Source organism: Ahaetulla prasina, chromosome 4, assembly GCF_028640845.1.
Source record: "Ahaetulla prasina isolate Xishuangbanna chromosome 4, ASM2864084v1, whole genome shotgun sequence".
Classification (NCBI taxonomy): domain Eukaryota; kingdom Metazoa; phylum Chordata; class Lepidosauria; order Squamata; family Colubridae; genus Ahaetulla; species Ahaetulla prasina.
In genome coordinates, this window is record NC_080542.1 from 23,367,617 (window position 1) to 23,385,314 (window position 17,698).

The 17,698-nt window shown below is 46.5% G+C and overlaps 1 protein-coding gene across 2 annotated transcripts; it reads left to right on the plus strand.

Moving 5' to 3' along the window:
* Positions 1-11,513: 11,513 nt before the first annotated feature.
* On the plus strand, positions 11,514-17,151 carry NDUFA3 (NADH:ubiquinone oxidoreductase subunit A3). 2 transcript variants are annotated; one of them, XM_058180833.1, is made up of 4 exons: positions 11,514-11,826; positions 12,943-13,017; positions 13,484-13,561; positions 16,964-17,151. In XM_058180833.1, exons 1-4 carry the CDS (start codon positions 11,811-11,813, stop codon positions 17,050-17,052), a joined length of 258 nt encoding a protein of 85 aa, XP_058036816.1. In that variant the 5' UTR covers positions 11,514-11,810; the 3' UTR covers positions 17,053-17,151. The 2 variants fall into 2 exon arrangements, with proteins under 2 accessions (XP_058036816.1, XP_058036817.1); XM_058180834.1 differs by lacking the exon at positions 11,514-11,826 and adding an exon at positions 11,927-11,999.
* The last annotated feature ends 547 nt before the right edge of the window (positions 17,152-17,698 follow it).

Sequence of the window (17,698 nt, forward strand, 5' to 3'; positions counted from 1 at the left end):
GGTATTAACACTTCAAGTGATCTTGATTCTATCCCTCTGTTTATACAGCCCAGAACTGTGTTGGCTTTTTTGGCAGCTGCTGCACACTGGTGGCTCATATCTAAATGGTTGTCCACAGGACTTCAAGATCCCTCTCACAGTTACTACTATTGAGCAAGATACCACATATCCAGTACCTGTGCATTTTGTTTTTTTGGCCTAAATGTAGAACCTTACTTTTTTCACTGTTGAATTTCATTTTGTTAGATAGCGCCCAATGTTCTAGTCTGTCAAGATCTTTCTGTATCTTGAGCCTATCTTCTGGAGTGTTGGCTATTCCTGCCAGCTTGGTGTTATCTGCAAATTTGATGAGTTCCCCATCTATCCCCTCGTCCAAGTCATTGATGAAGATGTTGAAGAGTACTGGGCCTAAAACAGAGCCTTGGGGTACTCCATTGCATACTTCCCTTCATGTGGATGTAGTTCCGTTGAGGACTACACATTGAGTGCGGTTGGTCAGCCAGTTACAAATCCATCTGGTGGTGGTGCTGTCTAACCCACATTTTTCTACTTTATCTAGTAGTAGGTTATGGTCTACTTTATCAAATGCTTTACTGAAGTCCAAGTAAATTATATCGACAGCATTCCTCTGGTCCACTAATTTTGTCACTTTGTCAAAGAATGCAATAAGATTAGTCTGGCATGATCTGTTTTTGACAAACCCATGTTGGCTTTTGGTTATTACTTTGTTTGCTTCTAGGTGTTCGGTGATTCATTGCTTGATTATCTTTTCCGGAATCTTCCCTGGTATTGAGGTCAGGCTGTGGTTTCCTGGATCTGTTTTTTTCCCCTTTTTTGAAGATGGGAACTACATCAGCTCTTTTCCAGTTCTCTGGCAGTTCCCCTGTGCTCCAGGATCTTTGAAAGATATAGTTCAATGGTTCTGAGATCTCATCTGCCAGTGTGATTTGTTTGGTTTTGGTTTAATACATGCAATGTAAATCATTCCAATTGAAGGTTACTCAGCCAACCATGATTAGGGAAACCATGATGAATGATGCCAGACAAAGAGAGCCTACATTTGTACAAAAAACAAACCCATGGACAAGAGGGAATAAAGACGAATATGCCACCATTTTATTTGGTGTTCTGTCCTCTCCAAAGCTGGACTGTGGGCTTCATTGAAACCAGAATTTGAATCCAAAATTCCACAGTTTCTTCAAAAACTAACCATTACAGCTATCAGTCTGGGCTGCAAAAATTGACACAACCACCAGATGGCAGCAGAAGATTAATTGAACATCTTTTTTATTGCCTTCTAGTGGTCCTTTAGATTTTTGCATACCTGAACTGGCAGCTGTAACAATAATAGCCACTCTGGATTCAGATTACATGTTTCCCCTGGGTTAAGTGACTCCCTCTGGTTAATGAACCTTGAAGGAGGAAGATATATTAAAATGGCTGTGGGCATATCCTCATTACGAGACAGGGAGAACATGATGCCAAATCTAAATCAAGTATTCCCTCTGCAATACTATGGACAGAAGAGTCATCCAAGCAGCTCAGAAATCTTATTTTTTTTATCTTATATCTTTTTATCTTATATCTGAGGTGGCTAGCCTGATGAACTCAGATATGTTGGCTTGTAATTTATGGAACTCCAAACATTTCAGTTCCAGCACAACCAGGTGTTGGACTGCGGAAGTCTTATAGGCATACAAAATCCTGTTTCAGTGTCATGCTAGAATTAGACCATTGTTTGCTTTATTGTAGCTTGCAGAATCTACTGAAATTGATTGGATTCATGCATCACCCCAATCCCAAGGGCCCAATTCACATACAATCCTGCTTCAGATGGAATAACAAGTCCCTCCCTTCCCCACAAGTTATTGTGCCCAGTAGAAAACCCTAAGAGCGACTGATGCAGTGGCAAAGGCACCAGGCTAGAAACCAGGAGTCTTGGAGTTGTAGTTCCATCTAAGACATAAAGCCAGCTGTGTGACCTTGGGCCAGCCACTCTCTCTGAGTCCTAGGAAAGAGGCAATGGGAAAGCACTTCCAAAAATCTTGCCAGGAAAACTGTAAGGACTTATCTAGGCCAGGGGTCTCCAACCTTGGTCCCTTTAAGACTTGTGGACTTCAACTCCCAGAGTTCCTCCGCCAGCTTTGCTGGCTGAGAGGCTCTCGGAGTTGAAGTCCACAAGTCTTAAAGAGACCAAGGTTGGAGATCTCGGTCTAGGCAGTTGCCAGGAGTAAAAAATGACTTGAAGCCAAGCAAGAAAGCCTCTCTTTACTTTTCACCAGTTAAAAAGCTGTAATATAAATGAATGAATAATTATTCATTTTCTGCCTTTTCATAACACCCCAAATCATCTTACTCTGGCCAACAGCCCCTTCGTCCCTCAATGGTAAGTCTGGCTCCATCTCGAGAAGAACCGTTCCCAGGATGAAGGGTTATAGAGCGTCAAGGATCCTTCCCATCAATACTCACAGATTGTAAGGAGCAGGAAAGGGAGAGTAACGGGCATCTTTAGAGAGATGCAGCTTGCAAATGAGGAGGAAAAGGACTCAAGGCTCTGAGAAATATGATTCTCCCCTCCCAGGAAACAGTGATAGATCATCAGTCATGATAGTTAGGAAGGGAAGTACAAAAGGAAAAAAAAATTAACTAATGGAAGAATAGAAGAATTTTGATTTGAGATGCTCAATTACTTTGAAATGAGCTTCAGAAGCTTTATTTTAAGATAAGCAGAACAATCTGCCAAGAAGTGGGATCTTGATAATGGCTACATTTATACTGTGTACTAAGTCATGGTTTACTTTAGATGACTAAACCACCCTTACCGGATTTGGTTCATATATCATATTACGCTAAAGCTATGGGTTATAAACCATAGTGCCTCATATTCAGACTTGCCAAAAACAAGTACAGTAAATCCCATTTGGACTTGTGTTTTGTGTACAACACAGCTGTTATGCTAAGTAGTTTAGCACAAAGCTTGGAAATCATGTCGGCTAGATCCACAGAACACCCTTCATCACAAACTGAGAGGCAGTTTGGTCTAGTGTTAAGGCAATAGGCTAGAAATCAAGAGACCATGAGTTCAAATGCTCCAACACTGGTAGTTTTTAAGAAGAGGTTGGATAACCATTTGTCTGAAGTGGTGTAAGGTTTCCTGCCTAAGCAGGGGGTTGGTCTAGAAGATCTCCAAGGTCCCTTCCAACTCTGTTATTCTATTCTATTCTATTCTATTCTGTTCTGTTCTGTTCTGTTCTGTTCTGTTCTGTTGTTCTGTTGTTCTGTTCTGTTCTGTTCTGTTCTGTTCTGTTCTGTTCCGTTCCGTTCCGTTCCGTTCCGTTCCGTTCCATTCCATTCCATTCCATTCTATTCTATTCTATTCTATTATCTTGCCTTAGCCAGCTGGGTGACTTTAGGCCAGTCATTCTCTCTCAGCCCAATACACCTCACAGGATTGTTGTTGGAAGAATTGGAAGAAAAGATTGGAAGAAATATTAGGTATGTTCGCTACGTTGAGTTATTTGCAAAAATAATAAAGACAGAATACAAATAATAAAATGAAATAAATGAACAAATCACATTTTGAATTATTATATTATGTAGGCGTAGCCATCATGTTGTATGAACTCATCTATTGTGGTATGCAAACCACAGTTTATAATTCAGCTATTTACACTGCAATTTGTTGGTGTTCCTAGCCTAATAATAATAATAATAATAATAATAATAATAATAATAATAATAATAATAATAATAATAATAATAATAATAATAATAATTAAAAAAATTGACAAATGATTCAAAATGCAAATCGTGCAAAGAGGCAAAAACAACCACAACCCAGTAGCTTATGCAAAAAAGATCACTTAACATTATAAAGAATGACATAGCACAGTTGCCGAAATGATTCACTGGAAAATCTGTAAAAATTATCCTGGGCCAATAATGAAAAATTGGTGTGAACAGAGAGTTGAAAAATAGAAAACGAGCATGTTAAAATATTGTGGAATTTCTGAATAAAAACCAATAAATTCTTAGCACATAACACAACAGATTTAAAGAAGAAAGTATAGATAATTAATGTGTCAATACCAAGAGATAGCAGGATAGAAGAATTGGAGAAGAACACCAAGTATCAAGACCTGAAAATGAAAGTTCAAAGATTATGGCCTAAACTGGCTGTGGTGGTCCCAGTAGTTATCGCCACACTGGATGCTACATCAAAAAATGTAGGGTTGCACTTAGAAAATCTGCATATTGACAAAATTTCTGCATGTCAATTATAAAAAGCCACACTTTTTGGATCTACACAAGTGCCAGCTAGGATGATACATTATGACAGGGTGTCAAACTCAAGGCCCGCGGGCCAATTCAGCCCACGGGGTGCATAGATGTGGCCCATGAGGCCACCCTGGAAACAGTGAAGGGCCGGCCCATGGTGCCTCTGCCAGTGAAAACTGTTAAGTTCTGGAAGTAACGAGGCTGGAGACCAGGGTAGTGACAACAGCTCTTTAATATAGGGTGAACCCAGCAACAGGCTGGGGGAAAACCTCTCCTTTTATACAGTTCTCCTGGAGGCTTCGTCCAATCAGCAACGTGCTGATTTCCCGCTCAAATATTTAAAGGTACAAACATGAATACATAACACCTCCCTCCCAGAAAACACTTTGCCTCTATTTACATATTTATTTACATGTTATTTTTCACGTAGTCACGCAAATAACCTGGGCGTCTCCTAGTTCTTTCTGACCTCGCGGTTCAGTTCTGGGTGGTGTTTGAGCTGGTCAGAGGGCTGTTTTCTCCTCCTAGCTCTTTCTCTGGGCCATCGGGCTCCGGATTATTGGCCGACTCTTTTTCTTGGCCATCCGGCCTTGGATTAATTTTGGAACTTTCCCTGCTGCTTCCTTCGGGGACCTGATGGCGTCGCTGGAACTCTGGGACCTCCGCTAAGTCTTGCGCCTCCCCCGGGTCATTGTCAGCTGTGGATTCAAAGTGGTATTGGTCGTGGTCTGTTTCTTTTGGTTCGGTTTGGTCAGTTATTCGTTTCCTTAACTGATCTATGTGGCGCCGCCACACTCGGTTGTCGGGTAGCTCTACCACGTACGATTTTGGGCCGGTTATCTTTATTATTTGTCCTGCGAACCAACTAGGGCCGTCCCCATAGTTTCGGGCCCACACCCGGTCGCCTATGCTCATTTCCCTTGTCTTTTCTATTTCCCCCTTGTAATCCTCGGGTGTGTAATGGGGGTTCAAGCGGTCAAGTGGGCACCGAAGTTTCCGTCCCATTAGCAATTCGGCTGGGCTTTTCCCGGTGGCCGTGCTTGGGGTTCTGTGCTGGACGGCTAGGAAAAAGTCTATTTTTGTTTGCCAGTCTCCTGGCTTGAGCCTGGACAATGCCTCTGTAGCGCTCCGGACGGAGCGCTCTGCAAGGCCATTCGACGCAGGGTGGAAAGGCGCAGAGAGGGCATGTCGGATGCCTTCCTCTGCCAGGTATTCTTCAAACTGGGCTGCCGTGAACTGGGGCCCATTGTCGGACACCAGAGTGTCCGGCAACCCGTGAGTTGCGAATAGGTGGCGCAGGGTTGCGATTACTGCTTCGGCCGTAGTGGACTTCATGAGTATGATCTCCAACCATTTGGAAAATGCATCAACAACCACTAGGAACGTTTGGCCGTGGAAAGGGCCAGCAAAATCAATGTGGATTCTTGACCAGGGGCCCTGGGGCTTTTCCCATTCTCTGACTGGGGCCGTTGGGGGTAGAGGTCTGGACTCTTGGCAAGCTTGGCATTTCCCTACCCTCTCAGCAATCTCTGCGTCCATGAGTGGCCACCATACATAGCTTCTAGCCAACCCCTTCATCCTTACGATCCCTGGGTGACCCTCGTGGAGGAGGTCCAACACCTTTCCCCTTAGCTTATCAGGAATTATCACACGATCACCCCACAACAGGCACCCCCCTTGAGCCGAGAGCTCATCTCGTTTTTTAACAAATTCTTTGAACCGTTCGCCCGGCGCAGCGGGCCACCCTCTCTGTACCCAACCGAGTACAGTTCTTAACACAATGTCCCGGTATGATGCCCGAGCCACTTCCTTAGATGTGACTGGGCCAGAGTCCAAAGAGTCAATAAGTAGAATGGGCGTCCCCGGCGTGGGGTCTTCGGTCGCCCCTGGTAGTGGGCATCGGCTTAACGCGTCTGCATGCCCCACTTCTTTTCCTGGTCGATGCTGCAGCTTGTACGAGTAAGCGGCTAAGAATATAGTCCATCGGGTCAAGCGTGGCGAAAGTGCCACAGGCGTTGGGCGGTCGCCAGCCAGTATCCCTAGTAGCGGTCTGTGGTCAGTCACGATTTCAAAATTCCGCCCAAAAACATACTCGTGGAATTTTTTGACCCCTGACACAATGGCTAGTGCTTCTTTGTCTAATTGGCTGTAGTTCCTCTCTGGGGAGGACATCGTTCTAGAGTAGAACGCTATAGGGGCTTCTGTGCCGTTTGGAAGTCTATGGCTGAGTACAGCCCCCACCCCATAAGGGGAGGCATCGCAAACCAGCACTAGGGGTAATGAGTCGTGATATTGAATGAGCAGGCTATCACTTGAGAGCAGGTTCTTTACTGCTTCAAAAGCCCTATTTTCTGACTTTCCCCAAGACCAAACAGTATTTTTCCCTAAGAGCCTATGCAGCGGTTCCGCAACGGTTGCCTTGTTCTTTAAAAAGACCGCGTAAAAATTAACCAATCCCAGGAATGCCTGCAGCTCTGCTTTGTTTTTGGGCGCTGGAGCCTTCCTAATTGCCTTAACCTTGCTCTCAGTAGGGTGAATTCCTTTCTTGTCTATCCGGTAGCCCAGGAAATCAACGGATTCGACCCCTATCTGACATTTGTTTGTCTTGACTTTTAATCCGGCTGTCCGGAAAATGCTCAAGACCTTTCTTAACCGCTCCCCCAATTCCTCCATGTTTTCCCCTGAAATTAGGACATCATCGAAGTAGGGAACTACCCCTGGGAGCCCTTGCAGTAGTCGTTCCATCAGGTTTTGGAACAGCCCTGGTGCCACACTGACCCCAAATTGCAATCGGGTGCACTTGAAGGCCCCCCTGTGCGTCACAATCGTTTGGGCTTCGGCTGTGCGGGCGTCTACTGGCAGTTGTTGGTAGGCTTGGGCCAAGTCTAACTTTGCAAAGACTTGCCCTTGCCCCAAAGAGTGCAATAAGTGTTGCACCACGGGAACCGGGTAAGCGCTTTTCTGTAAGGCTTTGTTAAGCGTCGCCTTGTAGTCAGCGCAAATTCTAATTGACCCGTCCGGTTTTATGGGGGTGACGATTGGCGTCTCCCACTTTGCGTGATCGACTGGCACCAAAATCCCCTGATTAATGAGCTTATCCAGCTCCTTATCGATTTTTGGTTTTAGGGCAAAAGGGACTCTCCTCGCCTTAAGCCTAATGGGGGCTACCTGGGGGTCTAAGTTGAAGGAAATAGGGGTCCCCTTGTACTTGCCCAGGCAGTCCTTGAAGACATCTTCGAACTCGCTAAAGAGAATGTCTTTCAAGTTGTAGTCACTTTTGTAGATGCCAGTCACTCCCATGCCCAGGGCACGAAACCAGTCTAGCCCCAACAGGCTGGGCAGAGTTCCTTCAACGATCGTGATGGGCAGTGTCTTCTTGTGAGGGCCGTACTCGACTCGGACGGAGGTGGTCCCTCGAACAGGGATGCGATTCCCCTGGTAGTCGTGGAGCTTGCAGGTGGCGCTTCGCGACGGACGGCAGCGACTTCGCCAAAGTGTCCCAGGACATGATGGTAATCGCTGATCCCGTGTCTACTTCAAGCCGGCACCGAACTCCTTCTATTTTTGGCCTGGTGAAGATCTTCTTCTCCACTTTGGTCGAGGCGCGGCCTATGACCACAGTTGTTTGGTTGGAATCCGCGCCTTTTTTGTTTGAGCCAATCGCGGGTCGCCTTGCCGATTCCGCGCTCTGATTGGCCGATTTGAATTTTCGGCGGGAAGGTTGGGCCGCTCGACAAACTTGAGCTAGGTGCCCTTTCTTCCCACACCGCCGACATGTCGCATCTTTAAATTTGCAGCGTTGGCGCTGGTGTTGACCCCCGCAGCTTCCGCATTCGTCTCGGTCCCCTTTGTCGCGTTTTTCGGTGCGGCAGACCCCTTCCTCGTCTTCACCGTCGGATTCGGTCTGAACCTCCTCCTGGTGCACCGGGGTTGCCTTCGCGCTCGCCTTTTGTGGAACCGGCTTCTGTAGCGTCTCTGCCGCTTGGGATGACATTTCATGTGCTCTGGCTTCGTCCAGGCGTTGTGTGATTAGGTTGCTCTTTGCTAGCAGCCGTCGCGGATAACGGATGTCTTTGACCCCTCGGATGAGTTGCTCGAGGAGCACCTCGTCTAGGTCACGGTATCCGCAGTCCTTGGACGCTCTTCTTAGGGCGGCCATGTAGTCACCGATAGACTCGCCCTCCATCTGCCTTCGCTCCCCGAATTCAAACCGCCGCACGTATTTGGACGGCGTTGGTGCGAAGTGGTTCCTTAGTAAAGTCTGTAAAGTTGGCCACGACACCGACTGCAACGGCGTTGGCTCTGCCAGGGCTTCCGCGATGTCGATGACCTCCGGACCGCAGTGGCTTAAGAAATAAGCCCTTTTTCGGTTGTCTGGAACTCCGTGCAGTTCGTTGGCTTCTAGGAAACTTTCGAAACGGGTCATATACGTTCCCCATTTCTCCTTAGCCGGGTCGAACGGTGCGGGCGGAGTGTAACTGGCCATCTCGCCTTTTCTGCCCTGGATTTGCTGGGTTCGGGTCTATCGTGCTTCAGCTCGGTTCTGGTTCTCCTCGCCTCGAGATCCCACCTTCGTCGCCAATGTTAAGTTCTGGAAGTAACGAGGCTGGAGACCAGGGTAGTGACAACAGCTCTTTAATATAGGGTGAACCCAGCAACAGGCTGGGGGAAAACCTCTCCTTTTATACAGTTCTCCTGGAGGCTTCGTCCAATCAGCAACGTACTGATTTCCCGCTCAAATATTTAAAGGTACAAACATGAATACATAACAAAAACGGAGCTCGGGAGCCTGTTTTCACTGGCAGAGCGCTCAGGCCACCCCATGCGCCTCTGACACAAGTGACACTGAGCTGGCCACGCCCACCCTAGACCCCATAGTCAAACACCACCCAGATGTGGCCCTCAACGAAATCGAGTTTGACACCCCTGCCTTATGACATCCTAGGTTCTTGAGAAGAATTCAACGTGTATGAGGGGCAACACCAACAAAAAAACTGATAGTCGTGACCTCCCATTATAGTGAACAATTAATTTATTTAACTTGTGACATCTGACTCTCAACAGCCTAAATGCCAGTTATTCAAATTATGATTTAGGGCCAGCAGTAGGAATCCAGTTAATCTAGTGAATTATCCAAACTTTAGTCACATGCTTAGAAGGCATTGTCTGGCACTTCAGCTTGGTCTCTTTTCTTTTTTCAAGAAATAAGAGGTGATCACTGAAGTGAGGTTCACTGAAGAGATCCTTCTTTGTAGAACAGGTATGAGCTGCAAAAAACTAGGTAGTCATCAAGATAGCTCCACCAAAATAACTCTGCTTCCGTCTATTGATTATCTGGATTTTTAAAGGGAAGAACTGATAGTTTTTTGTTTGACTAACAAGCATTTGATGATGAATCCTTCATCCATCCATCCATCTATCCATCCACCCTGTCTATCTGTCTCTCTCCATCCATTCATTCATCCTTCTATCTATATTTCCCTGAATTTCTACAATATGGAGGAAAAATTATAATGGGAGGTCACTATTAATACCGTCTACAGCTGCACAAAACAGCATTTTTATCCTGTAGCCTGCATACTTCAAAAGGGAACTAATTTTTTTCCCTTCTCAAAAACAGGAGTCTTGTGGTCAAGATCAAGCGATGCTGAAAATGTTCTTCACTCAGGGCTGGGAAAGACCCTGATGATTCAGTAGGAAAAAAGGATGGTTATGAGAACAGCAGTTAGTCATTTTTCTGTAGTGTTGTCTCCGGTCTAACAGATCCCACAGGATGACATGACCTCAAGTAAATAAAAATTAATTATGCATTAATATTAATTATACATATTGTATTAGGGATTCTAATGGCAGAAAGAGAAGAGGAACTAAAAAGCCTCTTGATGCGAGTGAAGGAGGAGAGTGCAAAAATTGGCTTGAAACTCAACATTAAGAAAACTAAGATCATGGCATCCGGCCCTCTCAATTCCTGGCAGATAGATGGGGAAGAAATGGAGGTAGTAACAGATTTTATTTTCCTGGGCTCCAAGTTCACCGCAAATGGGGACTGCAGCCAAGAAATTAAAAGACACTTGCTCTTGGGGAGGAAAGCTATGGCAAAGCTAGACAACATACTAAAAAGCAGAAACATCACCCTGCGAACAAAAGTGCGTATAGTCAAGGCTATGGTTTTCCCAGTTGCAATATATGGCTGTAAAAGTTGGACCGTAAGAAAGGCTGAGTGCCAAAAATTGAGACCTTTGAACTCTGGTGCTGGAGAAGACTCCTGTGAGTCCCTTGGACTGCAAGGGGAACAAACAAGTCAGTCCTAGAGGAGATCAACCCTGACTGCTCTTTAGAAGGCCAGATCCTGAAGATGAAACTGAAATACTTTGGCCACCTAATGGGAAGGAAGGACTCCCTGGAGAAGAGCCTAATGCTGGGAAAGATTGAGGGCAAAAGAAGGGGACAGAGAATGAGGTGGCTGGATGAAATCACTGAAGCAGTTGGCGTGAGCTTGGATGGCCTCCGGAGGGTGGTGGAAGATAGGAGGGCCTGGAGGACTGTTGTCCATGGGTCACGATGGATCGGACATGACTTTGCAACTAACAACATTAGGGATTGAAAATATTGTATACATTTTGCATTTTTATCAGCAAACGATTGTGATCAATTGTCCTTGCTATCCATGGGTATTAGCATTATTAAAGACACATTTTTCTCTTCGGTACAAAGAAAAATGTTTAATTATTACAAGCTTGGTTCGAGCTTAGCTTATTTGAGTCTAGTCAATTATAGTTTATGCAATAATTATTAAAAGGAACCATGGCATAGTATATATTGAGAACCTGATTTTCGTGTAATTGTATGGAAGTGGAATATATATTTTGAACAGAAACTTTCCTCACTGTAAGTTGAACTATCTTGAAGAAGATGACAACATCCAAAGGGAGGGGAAACTGAATTCAAGCTTGCAGCACTTTATAAAATAAAAACAGAGTTGAGTGGTTGTCAGAAAATATTTGCATTCTCTGCATCATTCCATTCCCAGTTAATTCTACCCGTTTGCAAACCCCGTTCACACGGATACTCTTTCTCCATCGTGAAAGGGATAGCAAGGAGCACTTTAAGCACCCCCTGGGTTGTGTAGATGTGACTGTTTTACTTTGCAACCCAGGCGATAAGGGAACGAGATGAAACATTTAACACAATCACACGTGGCCGGAAACCCAGCCTTTTTCTCTTTTCGGGTTGCAAATGACGTCAGAGCAAGCGATTTTTTCGCGATCAGCTTGAAATGGACGTAAAATATTCCAAAATTTAATTATTTATACCCAGAATTAGAAAATAATTTTATATCGCGAGGGTAGAATACGGTGTATGATCCCTGACGCACAGAAACAAATACATACTTATGAAATATTAGAAAGAAAAACAGAGCCTGGCACAGCTTTCACACGGCGCCTGCCAACAAATCAGAGAGAGGGAGGAAGAACGCGACAAAACTACACTTCCCAGAAAGCCTGCCGGCTCAGTACTTTCTAGATTGCAAGATGTCTCCCTTAAACAGTAAGTGCGAGAAAAAGAGGTTATAGCGGGTGGGAGGACCGTGTCCTTGGGAGATGGAAGGGTATACATGGCGGGCTTTTGTTGTAGAGGGTGTCAAGGGGTGTGATGGTGGAAAGACCGAGGAGGATGAGGAGGATGGAAGGCGATGAAGATTCCGTAGATCCTGCGCAGAGGTTATTGGAATGTCACGTAACGGAGGGCGATGACGTCAGGGAGGGGTTTTTCTTTCATTCATTACGCTTAAATCAGGAGTGAAGTACAGCAGGTTCTGGAGAACAGGTAGCGGAAATTTTGAGCAGTTCGGAGAACCGGCAAATACCTCCTCTGGCTGGACCCAGAGTGGGGTGGGAATGGAGATTTTGCAATATCCTTCCCTGGAATAGGATGGGAATGGAGATTTTACAGTATCCTTCCCCTGCCACGCCCACCAAGTCACGCCTGCAGAACATGCAGTAAAAAAATTTGGATTTCACCACTGATTTAAATCCTGCCTCCCCCCCCCCCCAAAGCGTAGTACAGGTAGTCCACGACTTCCAACAGTTCATTTCATGATCATTCAAAGTTACAACGGCATTAAAAAGTGACTTACGACTGTTTTTCACGCTATGACCATTGCAGTATGTCCAGGAAAACATGATCAAAATTCAGACACTTGATGGTTGCAGTGTCCATTTGATTTCAGAAGGCTGCAAAGTTAGTTTTAATAAATTCTAAAGCAACATCCTGTGTGCCTGATTTTACAGGCAGAACAGTGGCTATGTGAGGAACCAAATCTATTCAAATTAATATTCATCCTAGAAGAGCTATGTAGTCAAATCAGCAAGAAAAAAACCAGGAAGAGTCTGATAGCATTCTTTCCGATTAACACGTTTTATTAAGAGACATCATATTATATCTTTTTAATGAAATGTTAATTGGAAAAGGTGCTATCCAGATTCTCCTGATCAAGTTTTGAAGTGATTTAATACAGTAGCTGAACGGGTTATCTTAACTACCAATTGAAAGTTGGGAAGGCACTTTGGATTGCTAGCCCAGATCAGCGTAAGTAAACAGTTCCACATGCTACTGTGGAAAACAGATCTGTGTATCAAAATATGCCTCTCTATCTTTCTGCAGGAATGGTAACATATGTGAAAACTGCATGGGGCAAGGAACCAGTGATTGTAAGCTCCGTAGTCATTGCACTTGTGGGTGAGTGTACACTGATGGTCCCTGAAATCCAAATATTTTTCATTATCAAACCCCAAAGATGCTTTTCCAAAAGGCAACTGAACTTTCTTGGCGCTAATAGCCCGACTCACATGGGCACTCGCAGCCCATTCATGTGAATGTCACCACAGGCTTCACATGTGCTTGTGGCCCCACTTGCACGAGGGTTGACACGGGTGCTCATGGCCCCACTCATATGAGCAGTGGGTGTTCTTACATGTGCATGCGCCTGCCCCTCCCACAAAACCATCCCCTCTTTTTCCCGTTCCCCCTACTCTGGTCCACCAACCTGGAAGAATTGGGGAACTCTGATCTAGATTACATTCCTCATATTTCCAATCTTGGCCCCTTTCCAAATCCCTGGTGATTTGTAGCACAGGTCTGACTTATATATGTATATGTATATAAAATGTATTTCTGGCATGCATCTTTGTTTTCATTATTTCAGCTGTAGCACTGCCGTGGGTGAGCCCCTATTCCCGTTATTCCGCATTAATGAACGAGCGTATGCCATATCACTACCCAGGTACATACACATTTCTATTTTTTAGAAGCAGTTTTGGTGTTTTAGGGGTAGCAAAGAAGCAGTTTCCATCAGTTTTTAATATGTAACATGTTGCACAGATGCGTGTGACTGAACGATTTCTTGGGAGCAAGGCAAAGGGCTCTCCCCTGCCACTCCCCTCTCCCCAGGTGGGAGTGCAACATGGTTCTCGGCAAGAGGCAGCTGGGTTGCTCAAGTGTCCAGACCGCCAGGCGAGGGAAAAGCAGCGGCTTTTGAAACAATCTCATCTTAAAAGGAAAAAACCCCGAACGTGTGGCCTCGCTGGGAGCCTTGATAGCTTCACGACTCTCCTGCCGGACAACCGGCCGAAGGCTTCCCCAGCCACTTGCCAGCCGGGCTTTCTACGGGCCACAGCCAGGCAGGACCCACCTCTGCTTTTCCCTTGCCTGGTGGGTCAGAGCACTTAAGCAACGTGGCTGCCTCATGCCGAGAACAGCATCACCCCGCCTCACTAGCCTGGCTGACTGCAAGTCTTTTGGCGAACTCGATATGTGTGGTCGGCCAGAGGGCAACCGGGTACCGGCCTGTTCCCTAGCAAGACACAACAGCGGCCATTCCCTGGCCGGCAGCAGCACTCTCAGCCCCGCCACCTCGGCCTCGGAATGCATGGCCTCTGCCACCCCGCCTGGGCTCCTCCCCGCTGTGAGCCACCAGCCGATCAGGTGCAGCTATCGGGACTTTGGTGGACCAGCAGCTGGTGAGGGGGGGTTGGGGCTGGTTTGACCTCGTGACCGCCATCAAAGCGGGGCCAAGAAACCTTCTTGGCTTGCTCCGCCGGCCACGCAGGTCCCCTGGACTGTGGCTGTCGCCTCCACCCTCTGTAGTGGGCGGAGAGCCTGGCCCGGGTGGCGGTGCAGCAGCAGGCATGGCAGGAGTCGGGCGGGGATGCTGCCCCACCTGCAGTCGGGCCCATCGCCCGACCTCCGCGATGCCCGCTCTTGCACCACCAGCCCGAGCCAACACCAGGGAAGGAGCAGAAGGACGGCTGGATCAGGCAGATTGGCAAATTGGGAGGGAAGCATGCCCCCTTGCCCTGGGTGGTGGCAGGAGCAGCAGGCTGAGGCTTCCCTCCTCCCAGGCAGAGGCTTGGGGCTGGCAAAGTTTGGTGCAAGAGCCTTTCCAGGCCCCAAACGGGGTGCCAAAGGATATGGGGGGGGCCCTCATGCACAGGGATAGTGCATGCACAGGGGCGCATGCGCAGGTGGGGCACGGATTGGATTATGGGTGCCGGCACACGCTGTCACGCAAGCACCCAACCACTTTTAACACTTTTAGAAGCAGTTTTGGTGTTTTAGGGGTAGCAAAGAAGCAGTTTCCATCAGTTTTTAATATGTAACATGTTGCACAGATGCGTGTGACTGAACGATTTCTTGGGAGCAAGGCAAAGGGCTCTCCCCAGCCACTCCCCTCTCCCCAGGTGGGAGTGCAACATGGTTCTCGGCAAGAGGCAGCTGGGTTGCTCAAGTGCCCAGACCGCCAGGCGAGGGAAAAGCAGCGGCTTTTGAAACAATCTCATCTTAAAAGGAAAAAACCCTGAACGTGTGGCCTCGCTGGGAGCCTTGATGGCTTCACGACTCTCCTGCCGGACAACCGGCCGAAGGCTTCCCCAGCCACTTGCCAGCCGGCCTTTCTACGGGCCACAGCCAGGCAGGACCCACCTCTGCTTTTCCCTTGCCTGGTGGGTCAGAGCACTTAAGCAACGTGGCTGCCTCATGCCGAGAACAGCATCACCCCGCCTCACTAGCCTGACTGACTGCAAGTCTTTTGGCGATCTCAGCATGTGCGGTCAGGCCGGAGGGCAACTGGGTACCGGCCCGTTCCCTAGCGAGACAAAACAGCGGCCATTCCCTTGCCGACAGCAGGACTCTCGGCCCGGGCACCTCGGCCTTGGAATGCACGGCCTCCGCCACCCTGCCTGCCCCGATAGCAGGTGCAGCTTTGGTGGACCAGCAGCTGGTGAGGGTGGATGGGGCTGGGTTGCCTGGGTTGACCTCATGGCCGCCATCAAAGCGGGGCCAAGAAACCTTCGTGGCTTGCTCCGCCGGCTGCGCAGGTCCCCTGGACTGTGGCTGTTGCCTCCACTCCATTATGGTATATAAGCCACAAGATAGAGCTTAAGTGTATTGATTCAACTGTAAGTAAATCAGTGAACTATATAGTTCACTGATTTCATGCAATGATGCCCAATTCAGACATTAACCCGAGATTAAATGAATTTACAATTAGCTGGATTGACATTGGATGTATTTCAAAAGATGGTGAATGTGCTTACATAATACAGGTAGTTCTGAACTTACAATTCATTTAGAGACCATTCAAAGTTACAACGGCACTGAAAAATGTTCACATGATCGTTTTCAGTTACTTTTGCAGCATCCCCAGGATCATGGGATCAAAATTCAGCTTCTTGGCAACCAGTTCATATTTATGACCGTTGCTGGGTCCCAAAGTCATGAGATCACCTTTTGTGACCTTCTGACAAGCTAAGTCAATGGGGACGCCAGATTTTCTTAACAACCCTGTTATTAACTTAGGAACCTCAGTGATTCATTTAATAACTGTGGCAAGAAAGGTTGTAAAACGGGGCAAAGCTCACTTAACAAATGTCTCACTTAATAACAGAAATTTGGGGCTCAATTGTGGTCACAACTCAAGGACTATCTGTACAGTACAGGTAGTCCTTGACTTATAATTGAGCCTGAAACTTCCATTGCTAAGTGAAACCATTGTTAAGCGAATTGCACATGATTTTAATGACTACACCATGGTCATTAATTGAATCATCACAGTTATTCAGCGAACACTATGTCATTAAGTGAGTTTCCCCCATTGATTTTGCTTGTTGGGTGCCAGCTGGGAAGGTCACAGGTAGTGAACACGTGACTGTGCGATGCTTCTACCATCATGAATCCATGCCAGTTGCCAAGGGCCTGAATTCTGATCATGTGACTGCAGGGAAGCTGCGACAGTCATAAGTGCAAGGACTGGTTGTCACTTTTTTTCAGTGCCATTGTAATTTCAAACATTTGCTGAAAAAATGATGATAAATCGAGGACCACCTGAATGCTTAGCTACAAATAAAAAAGCTACCTTTTGCCCTAGCATGTTAGACATGAAATCAGGACTGAATAGATTTATATACTTAACTTACCACAACATAAAGAGCTCAGAGGCAGGATTTGTTCCCCATGCGAGGCAAAAACCAAAGAAGCACATTATGGTTTAGTGTAATACGTGAATCCAGGCATAGAATCAAGTGCTCCATGTCCACTCTTACAGTATATAATTCTATAAATGCTGCTGCTGGACATTTACAGTATGCTCATTTGGTTGATGTTCACAATTGTCCTTCCTTCTTCATAGTGCCAGTCCGAGATGATGGTAATATGCCAGATATACCCGTTCATCCCTGTGACAAGGAAGGTGATCAACTCGAGTGGTTGAAGAAATGAGAATCTGCAGAGTGTATATTTCCCCCAAAGCATCCCCTGCCTTGGTTGTACATGTGTGTTGTTCCCAGGGGCAATAAATTTTCCAGTTCTTATCTAAAAGCAGATTTCTCTTGTCCGTGTGGCTAGAAATTTAGATCAGGCTGGTCTAAGACTGAACACGTCAATTCAGAATACCTGCCAGTTGTGTTTACAGAAACTGATTTTCCCTTTAAACACAGTCTGTGTCATACTGCATTGCTACAACCATAGTGTTTCCCCTCTTAAATAGTTAGGAAAACCTTAGGAAAGGACTGGATTTATAAATAGTTAGCTACTTTGAGTCTGACTTTTGCAAGCTGAGGATTCCAGGTTTACATAACACCTCCACCCCCCGTATGTACATATGCATCTACACACCTTTGCATCAGCATGGACTCCGGATGATTGCCTGGACAAGACACTAAAGTTTTCAATATCTGTGAGAAGAGGTTTGCCCTGGCCCAGGGCTGAGAGTGAGTGACTGGCCAAAGCCACTGGCTTTGTGCCTAGGGCAGGACTAGACTTCATGACCTCCCAACTTCTATCTAGCCTGTTGCCTCAATCACTACACCAAACTGGCTCCCTTACACCTTAGATCTTGGTTAAAGGAAGCACGCCATAAGAAGCA

Bases quoted from the DNA above. Each gene is read 5' to 3' on its own strand.
- NDUFA3 (XM_058180833.1), top strand. The intron at 13,018-13,483 runs GTGAGTGTACAC...TCATTATTTCAG, and splicing joins CGTAGTCATTGCACTTGTGG to CTGTAGCACTGCCGTGGGTG. The intron at 13,562-16,963 runs GTACATACACAT...CCTTCTTCATAG, and splicing joins TATGCCATATCACTACCCAG to TGCCAGTCCGAGATGATGGT.